This window comes from Anthonomus grandis, chromosome 2 (assembly GCF_022605725.1).
Source record: "Anthonomus grandis grandis chromosome 2, icAntGran1.3, whole genome shotgun sequence".
Taxonomy (NCBI): domain Eukaryota; kingdom Metazoa; phylum Arthropoda; class Insecta; order Coleoptera; family Curculionidae; genus Anthonomus; species Anthonomus grandis.
The window spans coordinates 21,017,777-21,044,434 of NC_065547.1; the positions used below are offsets into that span (position 1 = coordinate 21,017,777).

The 26,658-nt window shown below is 30.8% G+C and overlaps 2 protein-coding genes across 8 annotated transcripts in view; one reads left to right on the plus strand and one right to left on the minus strand.

Moving 5' to 3' along the window:
• The window catches only part of LOC126748915 (biotin--protein ligase), a 227,154-nt gene extending 214,665 nt beyond the window's left edge, over nt 1-12,489 (plus strand). For 5 of the 7 annotated variants that reach the window (XM_050458459.1, XM_050458494.1, XM_050458466.1 and 2 more), the window contains one exon: nt 8,579-12,489. The gene's annotated coding sequence lies outside the window, so the exon portion shown is untranslated. The remainder of the gene's footprint in view (nt 1-8,578) is intronic. The other 2 variants (XR_007664835.1, XM_050458478.1) reach the window with 2 other exon arrangements.
• LOC126749122 (brachyurin-like) overlaps nt 12,487-26,658 on the minus strand; it is a 63,558-nt gene continuing 49,386 nt past the window's right edge. Inside the window, exon 5 of the mRNA XM_050458774.1 lies at nt 12,487-12,707. Within this exon, the coding sequence (XP_050314731.1) occupies nt 12,532-12,707 (176 nt within the window). The 3' untranslated portion in view covers nt 12,487-12,531. The remainder of the gene's footprint in view (nt 12,708-26,658) is intronic.

Sequence of the window (26,658 nt, forward strand, 5' to 3'; positions counted from 1 at the left end):
CTATTGTAAGATCTGCATGTAGGTCTTCTACTCATACTTCTACTAATAAATTTTCTGCGCCAGTCACGAGTGTTAATGTTTTATTTTGAAAGATTTGTAGTCTCTTTAATGAAGTTTCTGTTACATTTTTTATATTGTAGAGCCATATAGTAGTTTAGGTTTTGCTTATATAATAATAGTTTGTTCTTTAGATTTAATTTACTTTTACAGTTTAGGAAAGGTTTTAGCATTTGGACAATTCCTTGGCATTCATTAATTTTTTTTAAGGTGATTCTTGAAACGTCCTAGGTCTGTCGAAATAAAGTCCTAGATATTTGATTTCAGTTTTTCAGGGGATTGGGATATTATTTATTTTTATGTTAGTGATCTCTCTGTTCCTTTTTCTGGATACTAGAATGGCCTCTGTTTTGAGTTTATTTTTATTTTCCATTTTTCAGCCCATTTTAGTATTTTATCAAGGTGAGTGTAGATTTTTTGTTATGGTTTTATCGTTTTTTCCAGTGGAGATGATGCATGTATCATCTGCATAGAGAGCTAATTCAGAGTGTCGTTATTTTTAGGAATATCTGTTTGATAAATGTTGAAAACGATCGGTGATAGCGGGGCACCTTGGGCTACACCTGCTTTTATTTGGATAAAATCCCCTGAGATCAAATAATTTATGTAAAAAACTCTAATCTTTTTGTAACTTTATATCATTATTTTTTTAAACCGGGGTTTAAATATAATTTTTTTTTGTTTAATAAACTAAAATGTGTCACTGTTTTTGAATATATTGAAAACTTTTTAAATGTTTTTAAACATAATTATGATAATTATATAATAAGAGCTAAAAATGTAATGGAATTTCTATATCAAAAAGACTGTGGTAATCTGTAATGTGTCACTATTCACAAAAAAAATACAGAATTTGAAGCACTTTTTGGATTGTGTCACTGTTCGCGTAAAAATGTACGTGTGCTTGTCGGATGAATCAGAAAACTAAATTCGTGTCGTTTTTCTCGATATAATATTTAAAAAAGGTTCTAACGGAAGGTTTTAACGACATTCCTTTAAAGTTTGAGCATGGAATGGTTATCATAAATGCCACTGCAGATTTTCCTAAATTATGATTATTTACTACGTTCCTACTGTATTTTCAGCATTGTAATCTAAATAAGGCTCAATATGAATTTCATCGAAAAGCAACGCAACGTATTTGTCTTTTTCTGTTAAATATGGATGAATATTATGAGCATAAGTTATAAAACAATGTCTCTCATCAATATGTGGATAGGTCACAAATTTATTACATATAGATTTAATAGTGTTAAATTAATAGGAGCATGATTTCTTAAATATTTGTATGAGATAGGGCTAATAGTTAATAAAATGGAGCATATATACTGGGTACTGACCCAATAGAAGATAGGTAACTCAACAACCCAAGAAGTTACTCACCTCTACCTCTCTTTTGAAGCACGAAGCAAAGTCAATTGTTCTAAAACAAATTAGAGTATCTGTAAATTTAACTGAGCCATTAAGATTTAAAAGAATATCAGTAACAAATTTTAAATTTGTTTTATTTTTCGGATTTAAGTTGATTTGAATCAGGCTCGGCAAGCAATGCGTCACCCTCGGTGCCACCGCTAGTACTAGTTGGAAACTCAGTGGCTAGATTATTATGTACACTCAAAGGGAATGACATCATTGTATTATCAATTGTCTCTATAATGTTGTCTAGTACTCAAAGTACTTATTTTAAATGGATTTTGAATTATAAATTTATACCCAAAAAAATGACTAGCTTTAAATTGGAATCCATATCAATTGCCCATGTTATAATAGGGGCAGGTTTATAGTATAGATTAAACAATATCAAATTTTCAATAGTGTTTTTGGAATTTGTGGGAAAATCCTTTATTGAAAACCGCTCTTCTTTAATATGAACATTTTTGAATACTTTGAAACACTTTTCAAAAGTATAAAACAACTGGTCTTTATAAAAGCAAGGTAATCTTCCTTACTTTTTTCTTATGCCTTAAGAAATTGTAGCTTCTCTAGTTGCTTAGATTTTTCATCTCAACTTTTACGAAATAATTGATTTTTTGAATAGTAATTAGGACAATTTGGAAAAATGATCATTTTCCTTCAAGCGAGGTTTTTTCAAAGTAACTGAAATAATTCAACCTGTAATAGCATCCGTCATGGAATGTATCTATACAATACATCCAGAAGCAAAATGAAATGTACAAACTTTGGTGTTTTTGTAAAGATGCGTATTGACTTGTAATAAAACACACCAAACGCGTCGTGCGCGCTGTTACACATTTGTCTAGTCACTTAACTTTCGGTTCATTATCGTGATTTCCGCAGCATCCCGGGGCACAATCCTTAACCGGCATATTAACGGGGTTCCTTTACAACAACAAGATCACACAGAAACGACCGAAAATTGAATAAAATTATATCAATATTTCACAGCGTTACTGGTAAATACTCTCTTCAGATCTCTTATGGCATTTTCTCCCAGCCAACATTTCATGATGTCACGACAATTGTTATTATATTTTTTTAGCCCAGAGGCCTTACTTCCTAAGGGGTGTCGCTCAGACCCTTTCCCATCAGGACTAAAAGCCAACAAGTAAAAACCAGTAAAGTCAACTTCATCAGGCTTATTTTCTATAGGTTGAAGGCATTTTAAAATAGCCTTTTAGACTTCCTCATCCTTGTTACCAGAAAGTTTCTAAAATTTTATAAAATATGTTAGTAAATAATGCATGTTGACAGAGTATAGTGTCCCTCAATTAGTTATTATGGTGAAAATGTAGGTAGCGGGATTAGAGACAACAAATCAAACCTCAAGTTTTTAATTGGCCGACATTTCGACAATATATATTTTTCGTCTTTATCAAGGCTAATATAACAAATTTAGAGGTTTTCGTAAAACTTATGACTAACAGCCTCCATTGCACATATACAGATAACAATGACCAGGAACATTAATAACATTAACGCAAAACAAGAAACATCAATAAAAAATTTTTATACATAAGGCAATCTGCGATCTTTTTTTAAAGCAGAAATTATAAAATACTGCACGCAGACAATAACCTTACTTGACGCTACCTACATTTTCACCTTATTATTAAAAAAAAAATTAATGTTATTAGGTAACGGTAATTTGCTTTGGCCCTATATAAGTAGCAACGCCAGGGAAATCAGGAATTTAAAGTGGGAATTTCCTCTTTACTCTTAACCTACCTTTAAAGTGGGAATTTCTTACCTATTTTTTTTTTAATTGTATGATTATTGTTTAATACAGATAGGTTATTTTAGAGAATTCAGTATATTCCATAAAATAGTTAGAAAATTTGGATATTATTGATATTATAACTAGCTTTTAAAAACCTAATAAAAATGACAATATCCACAAACTTACTCTTTTCCTTGTTTTTTCCTATCCCTGATGTTGAAGTGGCACTCGGTGATGTCTCGGATGAAACTTCAGGTAGTAAAGTTCCCACAGTGGAAACAGTTCTAAAATAATACATTTAAAAATAATCATCTTTAGAGAAATAATAAGTTGAAGAATAGTGTTAAAGGGCTCTTTATAATAGAAGTATATGAAATGATTGATTATATAAAATTATAATTAATTATTAAATATCAAATGATTAAATTATTAATTATTATATATACTTACCTGAAGTTTTAATCAATTTCCTACCGAAACTTCATAATATTTTAGTGAAGCCCTGGGTCTTTCAGACCCACTAGGAATGAATGTATTTTTTTTTTCACCAGTGTGAAACCACCCTGTAGTTGACTCTACTGTTTTTGAGGTCTTCTACAGGGAAGAAACTAAACAAAAAAGAATTATGATATAAATGTTTATATCTTTAAAACTTTTTTGGTTAATTACCTCCCTAACATCTAATTTTCTGTGTTTTTGGCTTAAATTTTTGCCATTGCTTGTTGATACTACAAAATAGATAAACAAATTTTAAATAAACAAAGAAAAAGTGTAACTAATAAAGGCTATTACATACACTAGCATGACACTAACTAAAAAACTAGAGAGAAAATAATAAAAATATACCTACCTAAAGTTAAAATATTATCTTCATTGGCGCAAAGCTCGAAGGTAAAATCCTGGTTCTCCTTCTAGTACCTAAAAAGCCACAATAGCCACATTTAAAATATGTTTAACCCGAGGTCGAACCCAAACTCGACATTCTAAGGAGATGTTCGAATGAACCAACTTCTATCTGTGTTTTCCTTCACGTGGGTACGTGGAACCTTTCAGGCCACTCATTGTCTGATTACAATCACGTAGTCCCAACGGATCCCTAATTACTTACCGATATGGATCCAGGCTGACAGATGTGAACTTATGGTACGTTTATATGCTGGGTACGGTGTTAAGGCGCATGCACAATAACGAGTTTCTGCATTCATTTCCCAGTCAAATCTGGGGCGAATTAATGTCTGATGTATTCTTATTCGCCATACAATTATAAAATTAACCCTAAATTGCGGCTATGTTCAGATCCCATCATACTTGTCACTAATGGCCTTAATAACGTTAGCTCTGAGTAAGTATACATAAAATATTCTAACAATAGTCAGTTTTTGGTGGTTTTTGAACTACTGGCGCAGTGGTTATCAACATATAATTACCTTAATATGACCAGTCCTTGCTAGCTGGGTTTCTATATTTTCAAGAAACCAAACAATATTTGTTGATATTAAGCATAGAAAGTGTTGTTTTGAAGGCCTTTAAAATGAAGTAAGTCATTAGCCTTCTAACCAAAAAATCCTACTAAAATAAGTTGATGTTCGACACACGTGACTAAACTACAAAATTATCCGAATCAGACTCATTGCATTTTAAAAAGTTCTTAATATTCGCCCTTATTTAGATTTTTTAACTCTGTGACCGTCTCTTATAATATCGGTTAGGCCTGTCTAAAATTCTTAACAGAAGAATTATTCTTCAGTCTTATTTTGAAAATATTAAAAACTAATAGCTAGAATATGACAAAAATTTTGTATGTTTTTTTTTAAGGATCTTATTACTTATTATTTTTTGTAAACTACTAATCCAAATTTGAAAAATTAGGTAATTTTTAAGTTTTAAAAACTAAAACTGTCCTTTAAAAAGATATTTTTATCTCTTTTTTATCTAAAGTTTAAAACACCAAAATAAATGTTAACTAACGAATCAAATCAAAGAGAAGCATTTAAGCGTTTTCGTTTTTTTTTTTAATAAAATTGGTGTTAAAGTTTTTGTAAAGCCATTTTCTTTAGGTGGACTTATATGAGCCATGTATGCATGCATTTAGTTGTGACAATGTTGATACACACATTCATAAGTATTTTGGTTAGACTTTTGATTCCATTTAGATGCGTACTGATATTTGCTTTTGTTGTAAACTTTAGATGTAAAAATTATTTGCTTTTAAAGCGGAATCAGGTGCTGTTAATATCATAATAACACTGTTTTTATTAATATTTTCTGTAATTTTCATTTTAAAAAAGATAGATTTCCAGATATAAAAACTATAGGGATTTTTTTTCATTTCTGATATTTGAGTATGATTTTTGGATACGATTTCTTTTAGTAACACAAGAGACATTTGCACGTACTTAAATGATTAAAATAAAGATTAATATAGATTTCTTATACAATCGTTTAAGCATAAGTAATAATAATACACAATGATCCAACGTTTCCAACTAGGTCTATGGTTTCCTAAAGCTAAAGTGACACACCGTCATATGTGGGGCGGATGATATACGTAAGTCGTTGTAAGTCCGTCACAAGTATCCTGACTTAACCTAGATTAACCTATTTGCGGAGTGTCTAGCGTCATATGTAAATGTACCAATGTCTTTAAGACGTTAGGGTTTCACTAAACGAGAAAGAAAATCTACGAGACAATTGACAAGTTTGACGACTTAGAAATACAATACTATAAGTCTAATCTAATAGGAGGTTTTCTAACTCTGCCTGTTCTAGTAGTATAGTCCTTTTTTGTGACATAACTGGAGTTAATAAAGTATTCTTGTCCAAATCAGTATATTCCTTAAGAGGGGATGAAGCATTGTTATTCGTACATATCGAAGAATATGCCCTTAAATCATATTGTGGTAATAATGAAATAGGGTTGGAATTAATGGTTGAATTGGGTATTATTAAAGCTTGAGTTTTTATTATTTATCAAGACTTCACTGGTTTGATCATTTTTTAAAAGCGCAGATTCTCCATAAAAGCATGTATTGTTTGTTCCTGAAAGAGACTGAAAACTCTCACTGATAGTTGGACAACCCGTAATTCTACCGATGAATTTGGGGCTGACAGAAAGATTTTAGCTGATCTACATGCATACATTTTTGTTCATGCATACATCTCTCATTATTAACCGAAACTAGGTATATTGTTTGACTAAGAGCTTTCTGAATTTTCCCAGGTACCCAAGAAAATTTATTATTTCTATAAACCAAAACTAACACTTTTTGACTTTCAATAAACGTACGAATAGATAAGTTGGTAACCTTTCCTTCCTTAATAAATTCTGGTCTAAGTAAAGAAAGGTGAGTTCTTGGCGCTTGTATCAAAATAATTTCAGAGGGTTTTTGGCCAGTTACTGTATAAGGTCTATAAGAGAAAAGAAAATTATCTAAACAATGTCGTAAAAATAATTTATTACTTAATCTCCTCTGAGAGCACTTTTGTCAAAGTTCTCTTTATAGTAGAAACCTGTTTCTCTGCAGATCCGTTTGATTGTGGTTGATTTGGTGGTGAAAATGTACATTAATTCAATGCGATTGTCAGAACAGAATCTTCTGTATATTTCTCCATTGAAAGGAGGTCCATTATCTGATACTATTTCTTCTAGAAGACCTAAGACCAAAAAGCAGTGACGTAGTTTTTGAATAGTATTCTCTGCAGAAAGAGAAGGAATGATGTAAGCATCCAGCCATTTTCTATGGTTATCAAAAATCAAAAGAAAGTAGGGATTTTCTTTTTGGAAAAAATCAATATGAATTCGTTCAAAATTTCTATTAGTTTTTGGACAGGTTTTGAAGAGGGGTAAATTTGACAGGGTTCACAGCTCCTCACAAATTGCTCTATATCAGAATCTAACAGGGGCCACCAAACTTCACCTGTAGCCAACATTTTCATGCGGACCATTCCAATATGTTCCAATATGTAGTAATTCTAATATAGCAGGGCGCAATTGAAATGGAATTATTATTCATTTGCCCCATAGCAAACAACCATTTTCTGAATTTGTTTAATTTTTTCGTTGATAGTATGGTTTGAGACCCGGTTCAACATTGGCAGATGGCCAATCATTTTTTGTGTGAAAAGCGACGCGATTTAAGAGCTTATCTTGAGCCGTATATTGTTGAATGTCAAGACTTGATATTGGAAGCTGATAAAAATCTGACAATGAACATACTCTATCTGCTAATTTGTCTTTTAAAGGTAGCCTAGAAAGAGAATCTTCTACAGCTATTTGTGAAGGGTTTTTGTACTCAATATCATAGTTGTAGGCTGCTAACTGCAGTGCCCAACGCTACAGTCTAGCAGCAGCTAACACAGGAATACCAGATTTAGAGCCAAAGAGCGCCTTTAGAGGTTGATGATCAGTATGGAGAATGAACTTTCGACCATAAATAAATTTATGGAATACTGTTTAATGTGCTTACAATAAATTGAATGGGTTTTTCCTCACCATTAATAATGTGACTTAACACACCTCCTACTCCATATGGCAAAGCATCATGGAAATTACAATAGAATATTACAATATTAGAATATACAATATACGAAAGAAACTACAATAGGAAGATTTGGATCATAATGAGTTAAAAGACTGCTACTGGATAACATTTTTTTACTTTCATCGAATGCACTCTGACATTCTGTAGACTACACAAATGTAGCATTTCCAAATTTTCTTTTCCAAATCAAAAAGTGGACTGAGGACAACTGAAATCATAGGTAGGAACTTCCTGTAAAAATTAAGTAGACCTAAATAAGAACGTAATTGAGTGAGATCATTTGGAATAGGGGCCTTTAAAATTGCATCTACTTTAAAAGCAGTGGTTTAATTCCCTTTCCACTTAAGGTCAATCCAAGAAAGTCTATTTCCTTACAAAACAAATAACATTTATCTAAATACGAACATTGAATTCAATCAACCTTTGAAATAAACATAGTAAATTTTTTTTACATTCATCCAAGGTTTTTCCCGCTACAATAACATCATCTAGATAACAAGCTGTTTTAACTAAACCTTGGGTTATTTTATCCATAGCAGCTTGAAATTGGTCTGGTGCACATTTAACACCAAAGGGTAAGGTATTATAACAAAATAATCCTTTATGGGTATTAATTACTAGCAATTTTTTTGAATCTTTTTCAACTTCAAGTTGCAAACAGGCATTACTGAAATCAATTACACAAAAATACACCACAATTATCATCTTCAATTAAAGTTAAAGGATAGTGATCCATCTGAAGATATCTATTTAATGTTATCTTAAAATCAACCCAAATTCTAATACGTTTACCATCTTTCAGAGGGCTTGCCCATTCAGCATACCTTATGGGGGTCAATATATTTCTTATATTGAACCATATCATCTCCAGTTCCCGATTTACCAGAGAGTTAAAAGCATAAGGTACAGTATGTATATGTCTTATGGACCACTGGTGTAGTATTTTCCTTAAAAACCAACTGCGCCCTAACACCTTTAATAACTCTATTTAAGGTGAATACATCTGGGAATTCTTTACTTTATCTGGAAACGAAAGAATTATAATTACATAAATTATTACAACTGTCAATCACAGAGCATAAAGACATTCTCCAATTAGTACTCTGTACCATCTTCACAATCCCCAGGACACTGTGGGTCATCGGATGATGACATAACTTTAACTGTGTTTTTATTACGGCATACTCTTTCAATGTGACTCTGCTTACCACAGCTATGACAATTCCACTTCGCTACAGGACAAGTAGTTTAGTTGTGATAACGCCCACATCGATAACATGATGAGTTTTGACTTTTAACTGCATTTAAATTTTAATCTCTGCTCGGCTAAATTCAATTTTTTTAACTCATGGCCTTATAATAAAAACCATAGCCTCCATAGCCACTGCGGTTTTACAAGATTCAGCAAAGTTAAATTTTCAGTGCTTAATAACTTTTTTTGAATGTCTTCCCTAGGGCTAGGCCACAGACCAACCTATCACGTAAAGCTTCATCTAAGAATGAGTTAAAGTTGCAATGTTGTGATGCATTTCTTGGCCTTACAGAGAAATTAGACAGACTCATTTTCAAATTGCTGCAATTTATAAACTTCAAAGCGTTAGGCCACGAGTCTAAGTGGAGAAAAATGTTTATTTAGCACATTTACAACCTCATCATATGTTAAAGTGGATGGATTTCCGGGAGCAATCAAATTCTTTAAGATGACGTAAGTCTGTCCACCAATTAATGTTATGAAATAACTTAACTTACGATTATCTGGGACCTCATTAACAATAAAAAAATGCCTCATCCTCTCCATGTAACTTTCGAAGTTTAACGCAACGCAACTGGGGTCATAAAACTTCTCTTCCAAAAAACTACTGCTAAAACTAAACGTGATAGTATCCTGACTTAACCTAGATTAACCTATTTGCAGAGTGTCTAGCGTCATATCAATGTGAAGTCTTTAAGGCACGTAAGGGTTTCACTAAACTAAAGCTATATTTCTACAATACATGACAAAACTATGTTTAATAATAACACAAATACAAGGTTAGCAAAAGCTATATTTTGATTACAAAATATTGACAAAAAGCAATTAGGTTAAATGCCACGCAATTACACATTCAAGGTGTAAACCAACATTACATTTAGAAGAGTGTTTTCGTACATTTGATTTGCCGACCATACATTTTCCTTGCTTGCCTTCAGGAGTTCCTTTCCCTTTCATATTTAAATATGATCTTCGAAGCTTCTTTAGGTCTGAAAGCGAGTTCACCCTTAAAAAAGCTTTGGCTACAGCTCTCCTGAAGTCTAATATTGGACTACCATTTGCGGCAATACAATAGACTGCATGAACACTTAAAAGCACCATATATTTATTGTACTTAGCTATTGCGCTGAGGGAAAAATAGTTCTTTTTTTGTTTCGTGATAGGGAGCTTGACACCGCTATTGTCTTTCTACAATACCACTAATTTATTGTTGGTCTGCTAAAAACCTTATTCTTAATATCCCCTCTTTTCTTCAAGGTTTCAAAGGACAAGGACCCATTCGGTTATTGCGCACTATTCCAGACGCGCAGATCTCATCAGATAGCTCTCGCATAAGCTCATAACTGGTAAAAAAGTAAACCAGTGATTAGATGGATTGTTGACCATTTCACTTTTTTTTAAGATAACAGAAGACCCTAGACTCGCACTGGCAACACAATAGATTTGTTTCAAATTTTTTGCCCCCAAATACTCCAGTATAAAAGCAAAAAACTGTCTTTAAGCAGCACATTGCGCATCATGATTGAACCCAAATCGAAGAGGCTTTTCCCTAATAAATTGATTCAAGTAAGGATGACCAGTAAACCTATAATTTGTTCGTCAATACTCAGGATGCGACTAAAAGATATCAGGTATAATTTATTGAACCTAATGATGGGTCTTACTTTATAAAGCTTGCCTCAATCTTCTGGCTTGGCCGATATAATTGAATTGTCATTGAAAAGTATATTTCTAGGTAGCGATTTCTAAGCATGCATTTTCTTATGTCCACGTAGACATTTCTATGTTTGTCTTCTGACCAATACATTTGTTTTTGTGGACGGAATAATATTTAGGCAATGCCAGTATGCCTCGAAATTTATTTAGGTACACATTCTCTAGAAAAAGTGAACTCATGTCTGTTATTCTAAGCTTCATAACTTGCACTTTCTCTAACAATGTAGATCATCAGGTCCCCATCAAAGAATAGATCACAAAACTTCGACTGGTAATTTACTGCGAATTTTGTCTTTAATTTTTTGCCAGCAAATATCGCGTACTGACTGGCCCTCAGTTAAATTAGCCAATACAGTAGAACTGGCTTTTTCTACCTGTTCCCAGGCTGGAGATTGACTGCCAGAATTTCAGATCTTTTGGGCGCTTGCGAAGTCGTGTTAAATCTTATCTGTTTTGAAGTAGAATAGCTTGGCTTCGGCTAATCAGATTTGGATGTCCTCTTAGCATCTGCGAGGCCGTGAAGTTTAATATTTCCTGGAAGATCAAGGGGAACGGAATATTGTAAGATATCCCTATCTAGATCTTCAGAATCTGTTAGGCAAACTACGTGCTCTGGTGGAACTTCAACAATGTCGATGTAGGTCTACTCACTTTGATTTTCTGGATCTTCTATATAAGCCTCAAGTTCTCTAAAAGAGCGGAAGCCTTTCTAAAAAGAGAGGAAAAAGTACATAACATGTGCTACGATTCTCATTTGGGTATCGGAACACAAAAGGCCGCTACAACCGCATTTTTATTATTTTTTGTGTAACTATACTTTTTTTATATGCTAAAGGGTCCAGTCAATCCACAATTAAAAAAAAAACTCTTGGCAAAACTGATCTATCAACAAATAGTAATGAAAATATAAGTATTTAAAAAGATCAACCTCCCCGCCACAAATCTTCATAATTAACTAAATACGTTTATATTTGCGCCACTAAAATATCTTAAACCGACAAAATCACATACGATAATGTCTAAGAAAGAAGAAGAAATTAGAATTCCCCAAATCGGGGATCGTGGCAGCAATGGGTCAAAGGAACGATTAGGAACTTGAATATTATTTTTTTAACTAAACTATGCTTTTATTAAATTTTGAATCTGCCATAAAGAATCTAAGAAATATTTAATTTTTTTATTTGTTAAGATTTGCCCTGGTTGTGCCTACCTGAACTATCTTGGGTTAAAGATAATTGACCTAACATGGAAACGTTGGACTTTATTTCTTGAATAGTCCTAAAACCTGACAACATACTTTTTAGGAAAAATAGTGTTATACCTATTTTTGTAGTTAATAGATATATTTGATACTGGAATAGGGAGGCAATACGTTCTGCCGTTTACTAAATATACAAATTTGTTTTTTTTTTCAATATTTAACCGAAGCGAAAAAACTTTATATTACTATGTAACTAATCATAATCATGGACAATTTTTTTTATCTATAGACTAGAGCCGAGACTAAGATCAAATTGTTGTACATCTTAAACTAAATTCATAAAATAGTTAAGTGTTTATTTTTATATCTCACAGTAGATAGAAATTCCAGCGTATTTATTAGGCTGTTTTAAATAAATTTTTAAAGTCGTAATAAACAATATAATTATATGTATTAAAAATATCGATGTTATTAAATGTGAACCTTGTAAAAACTATTGTTGCAAATTTAAATTTTAAAATAAAAATTATCAGTGTTTTGTAAATACTTTTTGTTTTATTTTCCTTTAGTATTCTAAAAATAATATTCACAGAAAAGTAACATCGCTGTTATTTGTAATCCAGTCCGAGAAAGAGGTTATTCTAGTAAAAACTGATGGTTTTCCAGCTTCGCAGCTCTTGTAGCTAAAAGAGGTAATTCCTACTTGAACTCCGTTCGTGACCAACGGACCGCCGCTATCTCCTTTGCATATGCCTCTGATCCCTAAAAGAGAATTTTATAATTAACCATAACATTTAAAAGTTAATTTTTAAAGTAATATGTAGTAATTGTTAATCTTATTGGAAGGTTCGGTATAACTGTTACACTCTTGTTATGTTATCATTAAACATAAATGACAAAAATTTCCTATAGATATTTTCCCCAAATTTTCTTTTTTCCCCAAATTTTGATGTGAAGTTATTAAAACAAAGTTGCTTCCCTTTTGAGATACAGGGTGTTAATTGTGCAATTTCTGGGAACCACACCGGCCTATTTCCTTAAGCGTTGTCAACAAGTATACATGAGTTATATAGTCAAAAACGCCCAGTATAAACACTTATTCATCAGTCACCTCTATTTTGCTAGATCAGCCTATAGCTTTATATATTATAATTATATGTAATCGAAGTTTTAAGCTCATTCTTTATACCTGTAATCTAAATACATCATGTCACTCTGTATTTTTAGTTATAATAAAAAATTTAAAAAAATAAGAATTCCACCACAAAATATATAATTGGCGCAGTCGGTAGGATTGTGTCCGTTGATAAGTGCTTTCCACCGTGGACAAGAAACCCTTCAACGTGGAGTCTCAACCCCTTCAGACACAGTCCAAATAGAAGAACCGTGTGGTCTTGACGTGGTGTACGGGAACAGTAATAGAAGAATCGAGAAAGGTAAGTGCCACTTCCTTTTTGCCCTTATTTCACCCTCTGTTTAAGGTTTTAATAAGGATAATTTATTAAGTTCTTACATATTGAATGTAAATTGATTAGTATTTGTATAGCACAAATAACTATTTTTGCTGCGAATTGGTCGCATTAATTTTAAGATATATCAAATTTAATTAAGTCATTTAAAAATTGTAAAATGACAACCCAAGTAGCCTTAGAAAAACCCAAAGTAAACTTGCATTTATTTAAATTAAAATTAGATAACATTAAACCATATGATGGTGATGCTAATACCCTAAACAAATTTATTTCCAGATGTGATAGTGTTTATAATAGTTATAGTCCTTTAAATGACGATGAATTAATGAAACACATCTTTTGAATCTTTTCAAGAAAAATTAATTGGTAGAGCTGAAGTTTTAGTAGGCAATTGAACAGAAATATTAGCCTGGGAAGATTTAAAAACCTCTTTAATACAATGCTTCTCAGAGAGACGCGATCTTGACTGTTTAATCCAAGAATTAACCAGAGCAAGATCTTTCAAAAATGAAAATTTAATTAATTTTGGTAACCGTTTACAACTTCTAAGAAGCAGTGTTGCTCGAAGAATTAGTAACGATTTTACAACATCAGTTCAAGAAAGGACCTATCAAATTAAACTTCATGATAAAACATCATTAAATACTTTTATTGCTGGTTGTACCGGAAACCTTAGAAATTATATGCATTTAAAGAAACCAGACTCTTTAGAAGATGCAATGGCGTATGTAATCGAATTCGAAAATTTTGAAAGATTATATGGCAATAGTAATATTAATAATACTAACAATCTTTTTAATAAAAATAAAAATTTCATTGTTGATAGACCATATTATAATAATAATCAACCATTTTATAGTAATCAGAATCATTATCCAAACAATAATAATTTTAATAATAATAATTTTAATCCAAATTTCCAAAATAAACAATTCTCACCAAATACACAATGGCCTTGTCAACTATTGATATTAGACCTAAAACTCTACCACTTCAAAGATTACCTACTAACGAACAAGTTTTTGTTAAACCAAAAAATGTGTTCAGACCCAATCAAATTCCAATTCGTCGATTACCAAAACCAATACCCATGTCGACAACATCTAGAAACCGAACAATTCAAAGTTCAAAGTATAATTCCAGAAATTTAAAAATCATTTCACACAATATCTAAAATCAGCAAAAACCTCACTATATTGTAGAAGTTTATAATCAAGATTATGATGAAAATGATAATTTACCTGAGTATTTCTAAAATTTTCAAGAAGAAGAATGTTATAATAATTATGATTAATATACTGATAATTATCACGTCATTTATCAAGATAACGAAGATTTTCAAAACATAAATATGAATAATTCTAAAGCAGAAAATTTTATAAAAGAAGCCTCTCAAGACAAATCAAGCTGACTGAAATAAATATTTTATTAAACAATTCTCTTCCATATGTTAAAATTCATTATTTTAATATAAAACTTCTTATTGATACATGTAGTAATAAATCAATTTTAAAACCATCAATTACTGAAACTTTCTTTCCTCATTGTATATATAATAGTAAAAATACTATTAAAACAGCCTAAGGTAGGCTAAGGCCCAAGGTAGCCAAGAAACTCAATTCCAAGCTACAATACCAATTTTTAAAGAATATGGTATACATAATGAAATAGATTTTATTTTATTTGATTTTCACGATTTTTATGACGGTATTATTGGACTTTCAGATTTACTAAAATTAAATTTAAATATTGACCTTATTAATCAAGTTTTAATAAACCATTCAATGAATATTCCATTTTATTATCGCCAAATAGAAGACGTCAGTTTTTCCTTATCAGTCAACTCACATGAAAAACTTATAAAGAAAATACCAGTCAGTATTTCTGAAGGTGAAATTTTAATCAAACCTAGAAAAATAAATGGGCTCTTTATTCCATACATATTATCTGTTTCTAACAATGGTTTTGCCTTAGTTGAAATTGAAAACCCAACAGATAAGACAATAAACGTTTTGTTTACGGAACCCTTAACAGTGGAACCATTTAATAATAATTATTATGAAATGTTCTCCTTAGATAATATAATTGATAACTCAAACTCTAAAATCATTAAAGAAAATAAAAAATACAACATAAAAGATTTTATTCGAACTGATCATATGAACTCAGAAGAACGGGAACAAATTTTAAAACTATGTCAAGAATTTTCGAATATTTTCTATAAACCAGGAGATAAATTAACATTTACACCTCATGTTAAACATGAAATAAAAACGACAGATGAGATACCTGTATGTACAGGGTGGGCCAATTTAGACGTTTTCTTATGGGAAGTCATGTCCCTGTTAGAGATAAAAACATTTTGACCTCCATTCTCCGGGCTCAAATTTTAAAAGAAGTTTATTGAAGCAAATGAAATTTTGCTATGGTAAACAGTTTGGCCGCTAGAGGGCGTTTCTGAAATTTGGAACATTTTCGTTTTTCGGCTATGGCTGCTGTGTTTTTAAAGATAAATGATTTCTGTAAAGACTTTCTTATAGCACTTTTAAGCGCTTAACATGCTCATGATATTTAAATTTATACAGGGTGCTTCATTATTAATTTCTTTTTTTTTTTTTTTAATGGAATGCATATTATTTTTTTGCATTTTCTTGTAGCCCTTAAAATTCCCTTTTCAAATATATATAACACTTATAATCTAAATTCATTAGTTTAGGAGATATAAATAGATTTCTTAAGTATCAATAAATTATAATGCCGTGCCATTTAAAACGCCTAAAAAACAGAGTAGGCGGGTGACACAATTGCGGGTGAAACAATTGCGTAAAGGGTTGAGTAGGCGGTTGTCAAACTGCTTTGAGTAATACGTCATTTTGACATAAACAAGCTTATTTTCATAATCTATTTTACTTTGTATTTCTTTTATGTGATAATCACAATGTATCAAAACTATGAAAAATTCAATATGATTAAATGTTTTATTGAATGTAATAAAAATGCAAGAGAGGCCTGTAATTTATATCAACGACGATATCCAGAACGGGGGCAGCCACATAGTACGCTGTTTGAGAAATTAAAAAGAAACCTTATTAATTTTGGTTCTTTTGCTAAACCGCGAAGAAATGCTAATAATAATATAAATGACGATCAAGAACTATTGGATATAACAGTTTTGGGCGCAATTGAAAATAACTCTAATCTATCCACCCGGAAATTGGAAGTAGAACCTGGTGTGCCAAGGACCTCTGCAAGAGTCGTGCTCGATCTGCGGATCGTGATAGAAGATTGTAATTCTGTCGGTGGTATTTGCAAAAGTGTGGTCAAGATACAACATTTGGCTACAATTGTATTTGGACGGATGAAGCATCGATTAGTAGTGCAGGCATTTTTAATAGGTATAATAGGTATACCTGGGCTCGAGCAAATCCTCACGCAACGGTGGCTGTAAGAAATCAAGGCCGTTACAGTTTTAGTGTATGGGTAGGCATATTTCGTGGTAGATTTATTGGTCCCTATATTTATGATGGACAGTTAAATTCAGAGCGATATTTACAAATTCTGCAAACGCAAGTTGAGCGCTTCCTAGAGGAATTGCCTCTAGCCCAGCAGAGGCATCCTATATTTTTCCAGCAGGATGGTGCGCCACCGCACAATTCTAGAGTGGTCAGTAATTATTTAAATGAGCAGTTTGGTGAGCAGTGGATAGGAAATCAAGGTCCAATACGTTGGCCGCCTAGATCCCCTGACTTAACACCCTTAGATTTTTATCTTTGGGGAAGAATAAAAGACTTGGTATACCAACAGCCAATTACTTCAAGAGTAATGTTGGAAGAAGCTTTACATAATGCATTTGCAACAATAACAAATATTGAATTAAGAAACGCTGTTGATAATGTTGAAAAACGTAGCCGCTGGTGCATTGATCAGGAAGGAGCTCAGTTTGAACACTTGTTATAAGTACGTAATATATAGAGTTGCAGTTTTAGTTAAAATATCAATAAAAAAATAAAATCTGGTTTTTACTTTTTGTTTGTTAGTTCATATTCTAAGTTTAAAATAAATAAATAAATAAATACTTTTTTTTTTATTTTTTTACAGTATTATTTTGTTTTTATAACTGTATTTGTCCATTAATATAATTAATATTTAATAAAACAGGAGCTATTGTTTAATTTACTTTTGATTTTTAAAAGCGCTTACTGAAGTATCACAAATAAAAAATACAGAACCTATAACGTCCTTTTTTAATCTTTGAGTGTCTTAAATAACTGCACTTATTTTTAATAAGGACGTTGACATCGCAGGCCCTTAAATTCTCATTATATTTGATAAAACATCTAATCATATGGAATTTTTTGAAAAATTGATACGTTTTTGGATTCTAATATCAAAATATAAATACCCAAGAAAACATAGATTATAAAAACAAGTTTGTTTATGTAAATATTAAGCTTCACTTATAACACGCCTACTCTTCCGTTTACGCGATTAAAATGGCGGGTCATTACCTACGTGTTTTTAATATTTAAGAAATTTATTTATATATCGTAAACTATTAAATTTAGATTATTAGTGTTATATATATTTGAAAAGGGAATTTTAAGGGCTACAAGAAAATGCAAAAAAATAATATGCATTCCATTTAAAAAAAAAAAAAAATAAAAAAAAATAATAATGAAGCACCCTGTATAAATTTAAATATCATGAGCATGTTAAGCGCTTAAAAGTGCTATAAGAAAGTCTTTACAGAAATCATTTATCTTTAAAAACACACCAGCCATAGCCGAAAAACGAAAATGACCAAATTTCAGAAACGCCCTCTAGCGGCCAAACTGTTTGCCATAGCAAAATTTCATTTGCTTCAATAAACTTCTTTTAAAATTTGAGCCCGGAGAATGGAGGTCAAAATTTTTTTATCTCTAACAGGGACATGACTTCCCATAAGAAAACGTCTAAATTGGCCCACCCTGTACATACCAAATCATATAGATATCCACATATTCATAAACAGGAAGTACAGAAGCAAATTGCCGAAATGCTAGAAAAAGGAATTATAGGTCCATCAACAAGTCCTTGGAGCTCTCCAATATGGATAGTACCCAAAAAATTAGATGCGTTTAATCAACAGAAATGGAGACTAGTCATTGATTATAGAAAAATCAATGATAAAACTATTGACTATAAATACTATATTGACTATATATACCCAATATAAATGATATTCTGGATAAATTAGGAAGATCTCAATATTTTACGACATTGGATCTTGCAAGCAGATTCCACCAAATAGAAATGTATTAGATCAAAGAATCAAAAGAACAAAAGAATCAATACCCAAGACAGCGTTTACAGTAGAAAACGGTCATTTTGAATACATAAGGATGCCATTCGGATTGAAGAATGCACCCGCCACCTTTCAACGTGCAATGGATGAAATTTTAAAAGATTTACGAAAAATATGCATGATTTATATTGATGATTTAATTATGTTTAGTACAAGCTTACAATAACACATCCAAAATTTAAAACTCGTATTTAAGAAACTAAGAGATGCTCATCTAAAAATTCAACTTTATAAAAGTTAATTTTTAAGAAAAGAAGTTGACTTTTTAGGACATGTAGTAACACCTGAGGGAATCAAACCGAAGCCTAAGAAAATCGATGCAATCCAAAAATTTCCAATTCCTAAAACTCAAAAACAAATAAAATCTTTTTTAGGAATTTTAGGTTATTATAGGAAATTCATTAAGGATTTTGCTAAATTAACCAAGCCAATGACAAATTGCTTAAAGAAAAATGAACGAGTTATTCATACTAAAGAATTTTTAAATTGTTTTCAAACTTGTCAAAATATTTTGACATCTGAACCAGTCCGAGCTTACCCAAATTTTGAAAAACCATTTGAACTCATAACAGATGCCTCATATTTTGCTATTGGAGCTATTTTGTCACAAGAAGGTCACTTAAACCCCGCAGAAATCAACTATTCAACAATTGAAAAAGAATTGCTTGCAGTAGTTTGGGGATGTAAATACTTTAGACCCTATTTGTTTGGTAATAAGTTCACAGTAATAACTGATCATAAGCCTATTCAATGGATATTTTCGATAAAAGAACCAAATAGTCGCTTAGTACGGTGGCGTCTTAAATTGGAAGAGTTTGATTATTTTATAAAATATAAGAAAGGAAAATCAAATACTGCTGCTGACTTTCTTTCAAGAAATCCAGTAGATTCAAATGCATTAGAAACTGCTTCAACAGACAGTAATTATGGTGATGTAGATGAAATAATTAATGAATTACTTCAACATCCAGAAGAACTTCCTGATTTAGATCAAGAAACTATAAATGAACTTTTTGATGAACAAAAACGAAAAATATAATATCTGATATAATTATTCCAAAAAGAAATATTGAACAACAAATACAGAAATCGGATGATCTTGAAACAGTTCATACTTCGCTAGAAAACCCGATTTTTAATCTACCGATTACTGAAAGAGCAATTAATACATATAAAAGACAAATAATTATTACAGTAGGAGATGCAAATAATTTAATATGCCGCTTGGAACAAGTTTTCCAAAATACTAGATTTTGTGTAACATTCCCAAAATTAAACCCAGTAGAGAACATTATAAAATTCGTAAAAGAATATATTAATTCAAAAAAAAAATTTATGCTTTATTCTTTAGAGATGAGAAATTTAGTAAACTCTTCACAGTAAGTTTACTAAATTATTTTGTCAATACAGCATATAAATTTGTACAATGTTCAACAATGCTACAAGATATTGAAACAGTGGATGAACAAAAGATGAAACTCACATTATATCATACCACTAAAACTTGCCATAGGCATAACTGAATTGAAAAAAGCCCTTTGTCATAGATTCTTTTGGCCCAATATGTTATCTGATATAGAAAGATACGTTAGTACATGTGACGTATGTCAGAAAAATAAATACGAAAGAAATCCTCCCATAATAAAATTTATTTTAACGCCAACCACATCAAAACCATTTGAACAAATTCATAAGATAATGAATTATTCAAAAATTTATAATAAAAAGCTTTCTTACTATAATTGATGCTTTTTCTCGATATGCACAAGCTTATCCTTTGATTAGTGTTACAGGAACAATAATAATAGAAAATTTATTAAGTTTTGTTTCACATCATGGAATACCCTTAAAAATACCATGTGATAAAGGCACTGAATTTAAAACTCTAATTCTCCAGTGGAACGTTTACATTCAACATTAATAGAACATTATCGTTGCCTTAAAGATACAAACAAATTAATAAAACGAGCTTTATTAGGATATAATAATTCCATTCATAATGTTACAAAATTCACTCCGTTTGAAATAATTAAAGGACATATAAATAACACTAACCCTTTTGATTTTAATGATCATATAATAATCTCAGACTATATACAAAATCATAAGGAAAATTGCAAAAAGATCTATGCTAAAATATCTGAATCAAATCAAAAAATTAAGAAAAATATTATAGACAAAAAAAATTAAAAACGTGAACAACCCCCTGAATGTGAAATCAATCACCGACTTATATTAAAACCAAATTTCGAAGTAAAGCATTACCCAAATTTTAAAAAACAGAATTAAATGATCAAACATCAATAAAATTATTAACAAAAAAGGGAGTATACCATATAGCATCTGCAAGGAGACCTAAAATTAAAGGAAATATTCCTTTACAGGAAAATGGCCCCAATGAAGACAACTCTGATGTGGGCCATTCTACTTCCTATAATCAAGAGTAAAGATGCCCAACTCACAAGTATTAAAAATCCTATACTACCGATTAAATTAGGAAATGTTAGGATCATATATAACAAACATATATTTTTACTTTACGTAGATTTAGATATCAAACAAAAACAAGTAGAAAAACTAATTAACTCATATAACGTTTTAAACTCTAAGATTTTAATAAATAATGCTACTAACAAATATATATTATCTAATCAAGGTCTAGCAGAAGGTTTATTTCCTAGAACAGAATATTTAATTAATATAATTAAAAATAAAATAAATAATCTTAAACCTCATCAAAGAGTTAAAAGCGGTCTTTTAAATATTGTAGGACGAGCACAAAAATAGCTTTTTGGAACTTTAGATTCAGAAGACGGTAAAAGATTTGATAAAGCTATAATTAATTTACAACAAAATCAGAAAAATATTATTCAAGATTTAAGTATACAAATTTCACTATCAAAACATATTATTGAGCATTTTAATAAAAGTATTTCTATAATTTAATCTAATCAAAAACAACTTCAAAAAGTGCTTGAAGGGTTGCTTTCACAAATTAATTTAGATTGTCAAAATTTAATCACATTCTTTGACAACTTAGAAGAAGCTATATTATTTGCCAAATTAAATTCACTTCATAATTCTATTATTTCAGTATCTGATCTAAATGAAACTTTAAATTATTTAAAACCAATTTACGATGATAGTGCTATACCAAAATTTAAAAATATTCCTTCTTATTATCAGTTTATTGGAACTCAAGTTTTATTTTCAAAGAATAGTATAATATTTTCAATACAAATGCCTTTATTGAAACCTGAAGAATATACTTTCTATCATATTTACCCTACTCTTCAAAACCATAGCCTTATTATTCCTAAATACCCTTATGTGGCAGAAACCAAAAGCCGTTTCCAATATGAAAAGGATTAAAAATATATATAAAGGATAAAATCCTGGTCATTCCAGAACAAGCAGTCCAAATCTTTATAAAATGTGACTCAGAGAAATATTTATCAATATATACACCAACTTTAATAACAATTCCACACCAGTGCGAAATTTCCATCGGATCAAGAAAATTTACCAATAATATAAGAATAAAACATTGAAAACCGTTGATTCTTCGAGAACTTAAAGTAAATTCTAACATTCTACCGCAACATCAACCAAAAATCAACATAAGTTCCATCGACTTTAATGAAGTATACCGATTAAAGGATCTTGCTAGCCAATTTAATCCAATAAATGAAGTTTACCCAGACAATTCAACAAATTTCATGATAATGTTCATAATAACTATTATAATTTACATCATTATCATGATTCTACTACTATTCTACAAATCCAAGATGCCATACTTATTAAAACTCCGAAGCAATAAGAAGATGACATCCATTGAAACTACCCCTTCTGGAGAAGAACTTTAAGACCTAAAGCAAACCAGCCACTCCGTTATGTTTGCTTCTTAAGGACGGAGGAGTTATATAGTCAAAAACGCCCAGTATATATCAAAAATGTAAACTTCACAAAAAAAGGGTCGATCCAGGAATTATCTATTTTGTGGTAGAATTCTTATTTTTAAAAATTTGTATTATAATTAAAAATACAGAGTGACATGATTTATTTAGACTACAGGTATAAAGAATGAACTTAAAACTACGATTACATATATTTATAATATATAAAAGCTGATCTAGCAAAATAAAGGATACTGATCAATAAGTGTAAAGTCCAGTGCAACGATATATTAGAATGGTCACCCGTCAAAACACCAGCATTTTACTTCTCAAACAATGCAAATAGAAGGTGGATGACATTGTTTAACAGGTGGAATGCTGGTGTTTTGACGGGTGACCATTCTAATATATCGTTGCACTGGACTTTACACTTATTGATCAGTCACCTTTATTTTGCTAGATCAGCTTTTATATATTATAAATATATGTAATCGTAGTTTTAAGCTCTCATTCTTTATACCTGTAGTCTAAATACATCATGTCACTCTGTATTTTTAAATATAATAAAAATTTAAAAAAATAAGAATTCCACCACAAAATATATAATTCCTGGCTCGACCCTTTTTTTGTGAAGTTTACATTTTTGATCTTACGCGGCTAATGAAATGTTACAGAAAGGTATTTAAGAAGATTTTTGAGGTGGTCTAATCGTGGCTAATTGTTTGGCTTAAGGTTTTTCCGGCGAGAACTTAGAAAAGAAAATCTTACATGAGAATAGGCTGAAAATTGATATTTTATTCGTTTCCACTTACACCTCATATTTTTTTACGTTGTGTGGCTTGTAATTGACTACTCTCATTTGCTGTTCAGACTGGCTTATATCTTCGTCAGAACTTTCAAATGAAAACCAGATATACGCCAGCTAAAGATTTAAATTTAAGTGTTTAATTATGCCAAATTCGCCTCCAAAACCACTTTACGTCTTATTAAATTTAAAGATAACCAGATTTAATATCTACGAATAAAATAAGAGGTGTGTGCGGAATATATCAATAAGGAATGAAATAAGCAATGAAAATACTGATCGTAGCAAATTACGTACATAGTATGTTAAAAAAATGCTATAGTTGAAGTTACTCTATTGCTATCCGGGTATTGTTCCGCTAGTTTGCAAAGTATGCTGAATTACGATAAGCCGAATTATGTGTGGAATTATTTTTGTCCAAAGATTTTTATTGGGGACTCAGCGAACTAAAACTAGCAAACCTGTCGTAACTGTCTGTCGTAAACCATGTTAGATAAAGATATTCTTCAAATGAAATTAGTAAGAATAAAAAATAATATTTTATCCTTAAAAATAGTCAAATTAAAAAAATAGATGATCAAAATACCAAACAATATCTGTTGTAGAGCTTCCCTAGAATGCTCTGCAACATTTCTGTTATGATATTTAGTATTTCACGGACCTTGGCACGAAGTTGATCTAAATTAGGGACATGTGAGATATACCCAGACGAAAAAAATCATTTGGAGATAAATCTTTATTGGAGATAAAGATCTAGGAGGCCATTCATACGTGCCCTTTGTGGTAAGAATGCGACCGGTGAAGGTAGCTTGTAAAAAGTTGCCTGCCATTTTTGCAGTATGAGCAGGATAAAGGATGATTTGAACCAAATTCAAGTTAATACTTGTCCGTGCCGAGGAGTAGGAATAAAGTAAAGTAAGTTTCATGAATAAAATGTTCTCTGTTCTCTATGAATGTTTCATCCCTGTTCTCATGGTTCCATCTTTTCTTCACAAAATACGATCCGCTTTGATTTACCCTCTAAAAATATTTCTTGGGCTGTTTGCACTTATAAGATTTAAATTTATTAGGCTTAAATATTCCCAACTGTTGGGGAATGAATATCAAATCGTCGTTTATGTTAAAAAAAAAATTATACGAAAAGTTATCTCCGGCGAACCTACAAATAGCTATTTCACAAATTTCCTTTTCATCCTCTTATTGTCGAATAGGTTCTTAGATGTCTATATGGGCACATTTATAACAATTTTTCCAATTTTTCATTCACATTTATTCCAACTTTTCATTCAATATATAATTTTCTTAATCCCTTACATCATATTTTTTTAATATGTTGTATTTTGTAACAGGTAAAAAATGTACTCTTTAAAAGTTTCGTTTATTTGCTAACAAATAATATATATTTTGAGAGTAATCAACAAATTTTTCAGAATACAAAAACAGTCCTGACAAAAAAGGTAATGAAAAAAAAGCAACTTGACGACGTAAAATACCTCTATGCTTACAATGCACGGATCCGATGTTGCCACTTTGTGTTGTTTTTCGAGATATTTTTTCATATCTGTGCGCCATTATTTTTTACCAAACAACTTCAATTTTTAAAGATTTGCAACCATCTGAAATCGATTTAGATATTTATTATTAATTAGAAAACAAAGTTTTATTCAAATCCTTTGGAAGTTTAGAACTTATAGCACAGATGTAAATAGCTCCACACCAGATAAATATTCCAATGTTAAATTTGCGGACCCTAAAAGGGTGCTGGCCTGAGTGAGCTCTAGCATCCCAAGCCAAAATTATTAGTCTATGTTGCCAAATTGAGCATCCCGGTTCGTTGCGTGCCTTTGCGTTACGGCGAGTAATAAAGCATTTTGGATCTTGGGTATTTAGTTAAATTTATAAATTTAGTGTGTCCTGTTTGGGGTATTGACCAAAAGGTTTTTTTACATTTAATGAAGTTTACATTGATACTTGATGAAAGAAACCGCAAAATAAATTATTGATAGAGGGAGCTATAGATACATACTTAATGTATATGTATGTCAATTAAATTTATATTTCAGTTAAAAGCAGTACTATAATAAGTCCTATAGTTATAATAACAGAATAGTTAAAGCACCTTAATTATATTTTTGTTTCTAAAATGTATATCAATGTAGACATTTTAAATAATAATTATAGAATTGTAATTATACAATAAGCATGATCAGGGAAGTACTCAAAATCCGAAATTAGATATTAGGTTTTTCCCGCGCTCACATAACCTGGATATTAAATTCGGGTAAGTAAAATTATAAGTAAAAGTACAAGTTAGCTTCTTATGCTCTTAATATTTAAACAAATATCTTTTCCAATTCCTAAAAAACAATTATTTGTTTCTTTTGTATTTTGTTTCTATGTGCACGTGCACTTTTTAAAAAATCAAAAACTTTAAAGGAAAAATGTACTTATTTGTTGCTATATTTATGACCAATACTGCACTCAATTTGCAGTTTACCCTTTATATATTGTAACAAAGCAGAAGCCCGAATCAAGGCTGAAAACTTTGAACAAAATTTTTTAGATTATTTCTTAATTTCTATCACAGCTAAACTCATTATAAAAACGTATTTAAGTAGATTTCACTATTGTTTTATTTGTCCGTCTATGCTTTATTAACTATTAAGTTTTTTTTAAATATTTTAGGAAACGCTAAGTTGGCTGGATTTCCAGTTGAAAGCTTACGTGGTAAATACATTTGTAGAAACCATTTCAACAAAGAAGACTTCCGGACAGAAAACCAAAAATATCTGAATAGTAATGCAGTTCCTCAAAACTATACTGCTTTCTTTAGCAGCCCTTTTGCTTCAGACAGCGAGAAAACTTTAAACGTGAAAACTCCAAAAAGAAAATATACTGCAGATGAAAACAATTCAGCTTTAGTTAGTCTTACCCACTTATCTCTTCTAAGAAACACCTCAAATTTGAACATGAAAATACATCCTATAAATTTATTAACAACTTAGTAGAACTACCGGATACTGTTACACCAAGAAAATTAAAACTAAACAAAAGTAAGATTTTTAACATATAAAAATAAAACTTAAAAAAAAACATCTAGATTGCACAAAAAAAATTAAAAATCTAAACTAGCTACCTTTACAAAAAAACGCGTTGTGCTTCCGGCTGTATCTACAATTCGTAAATGGATTGC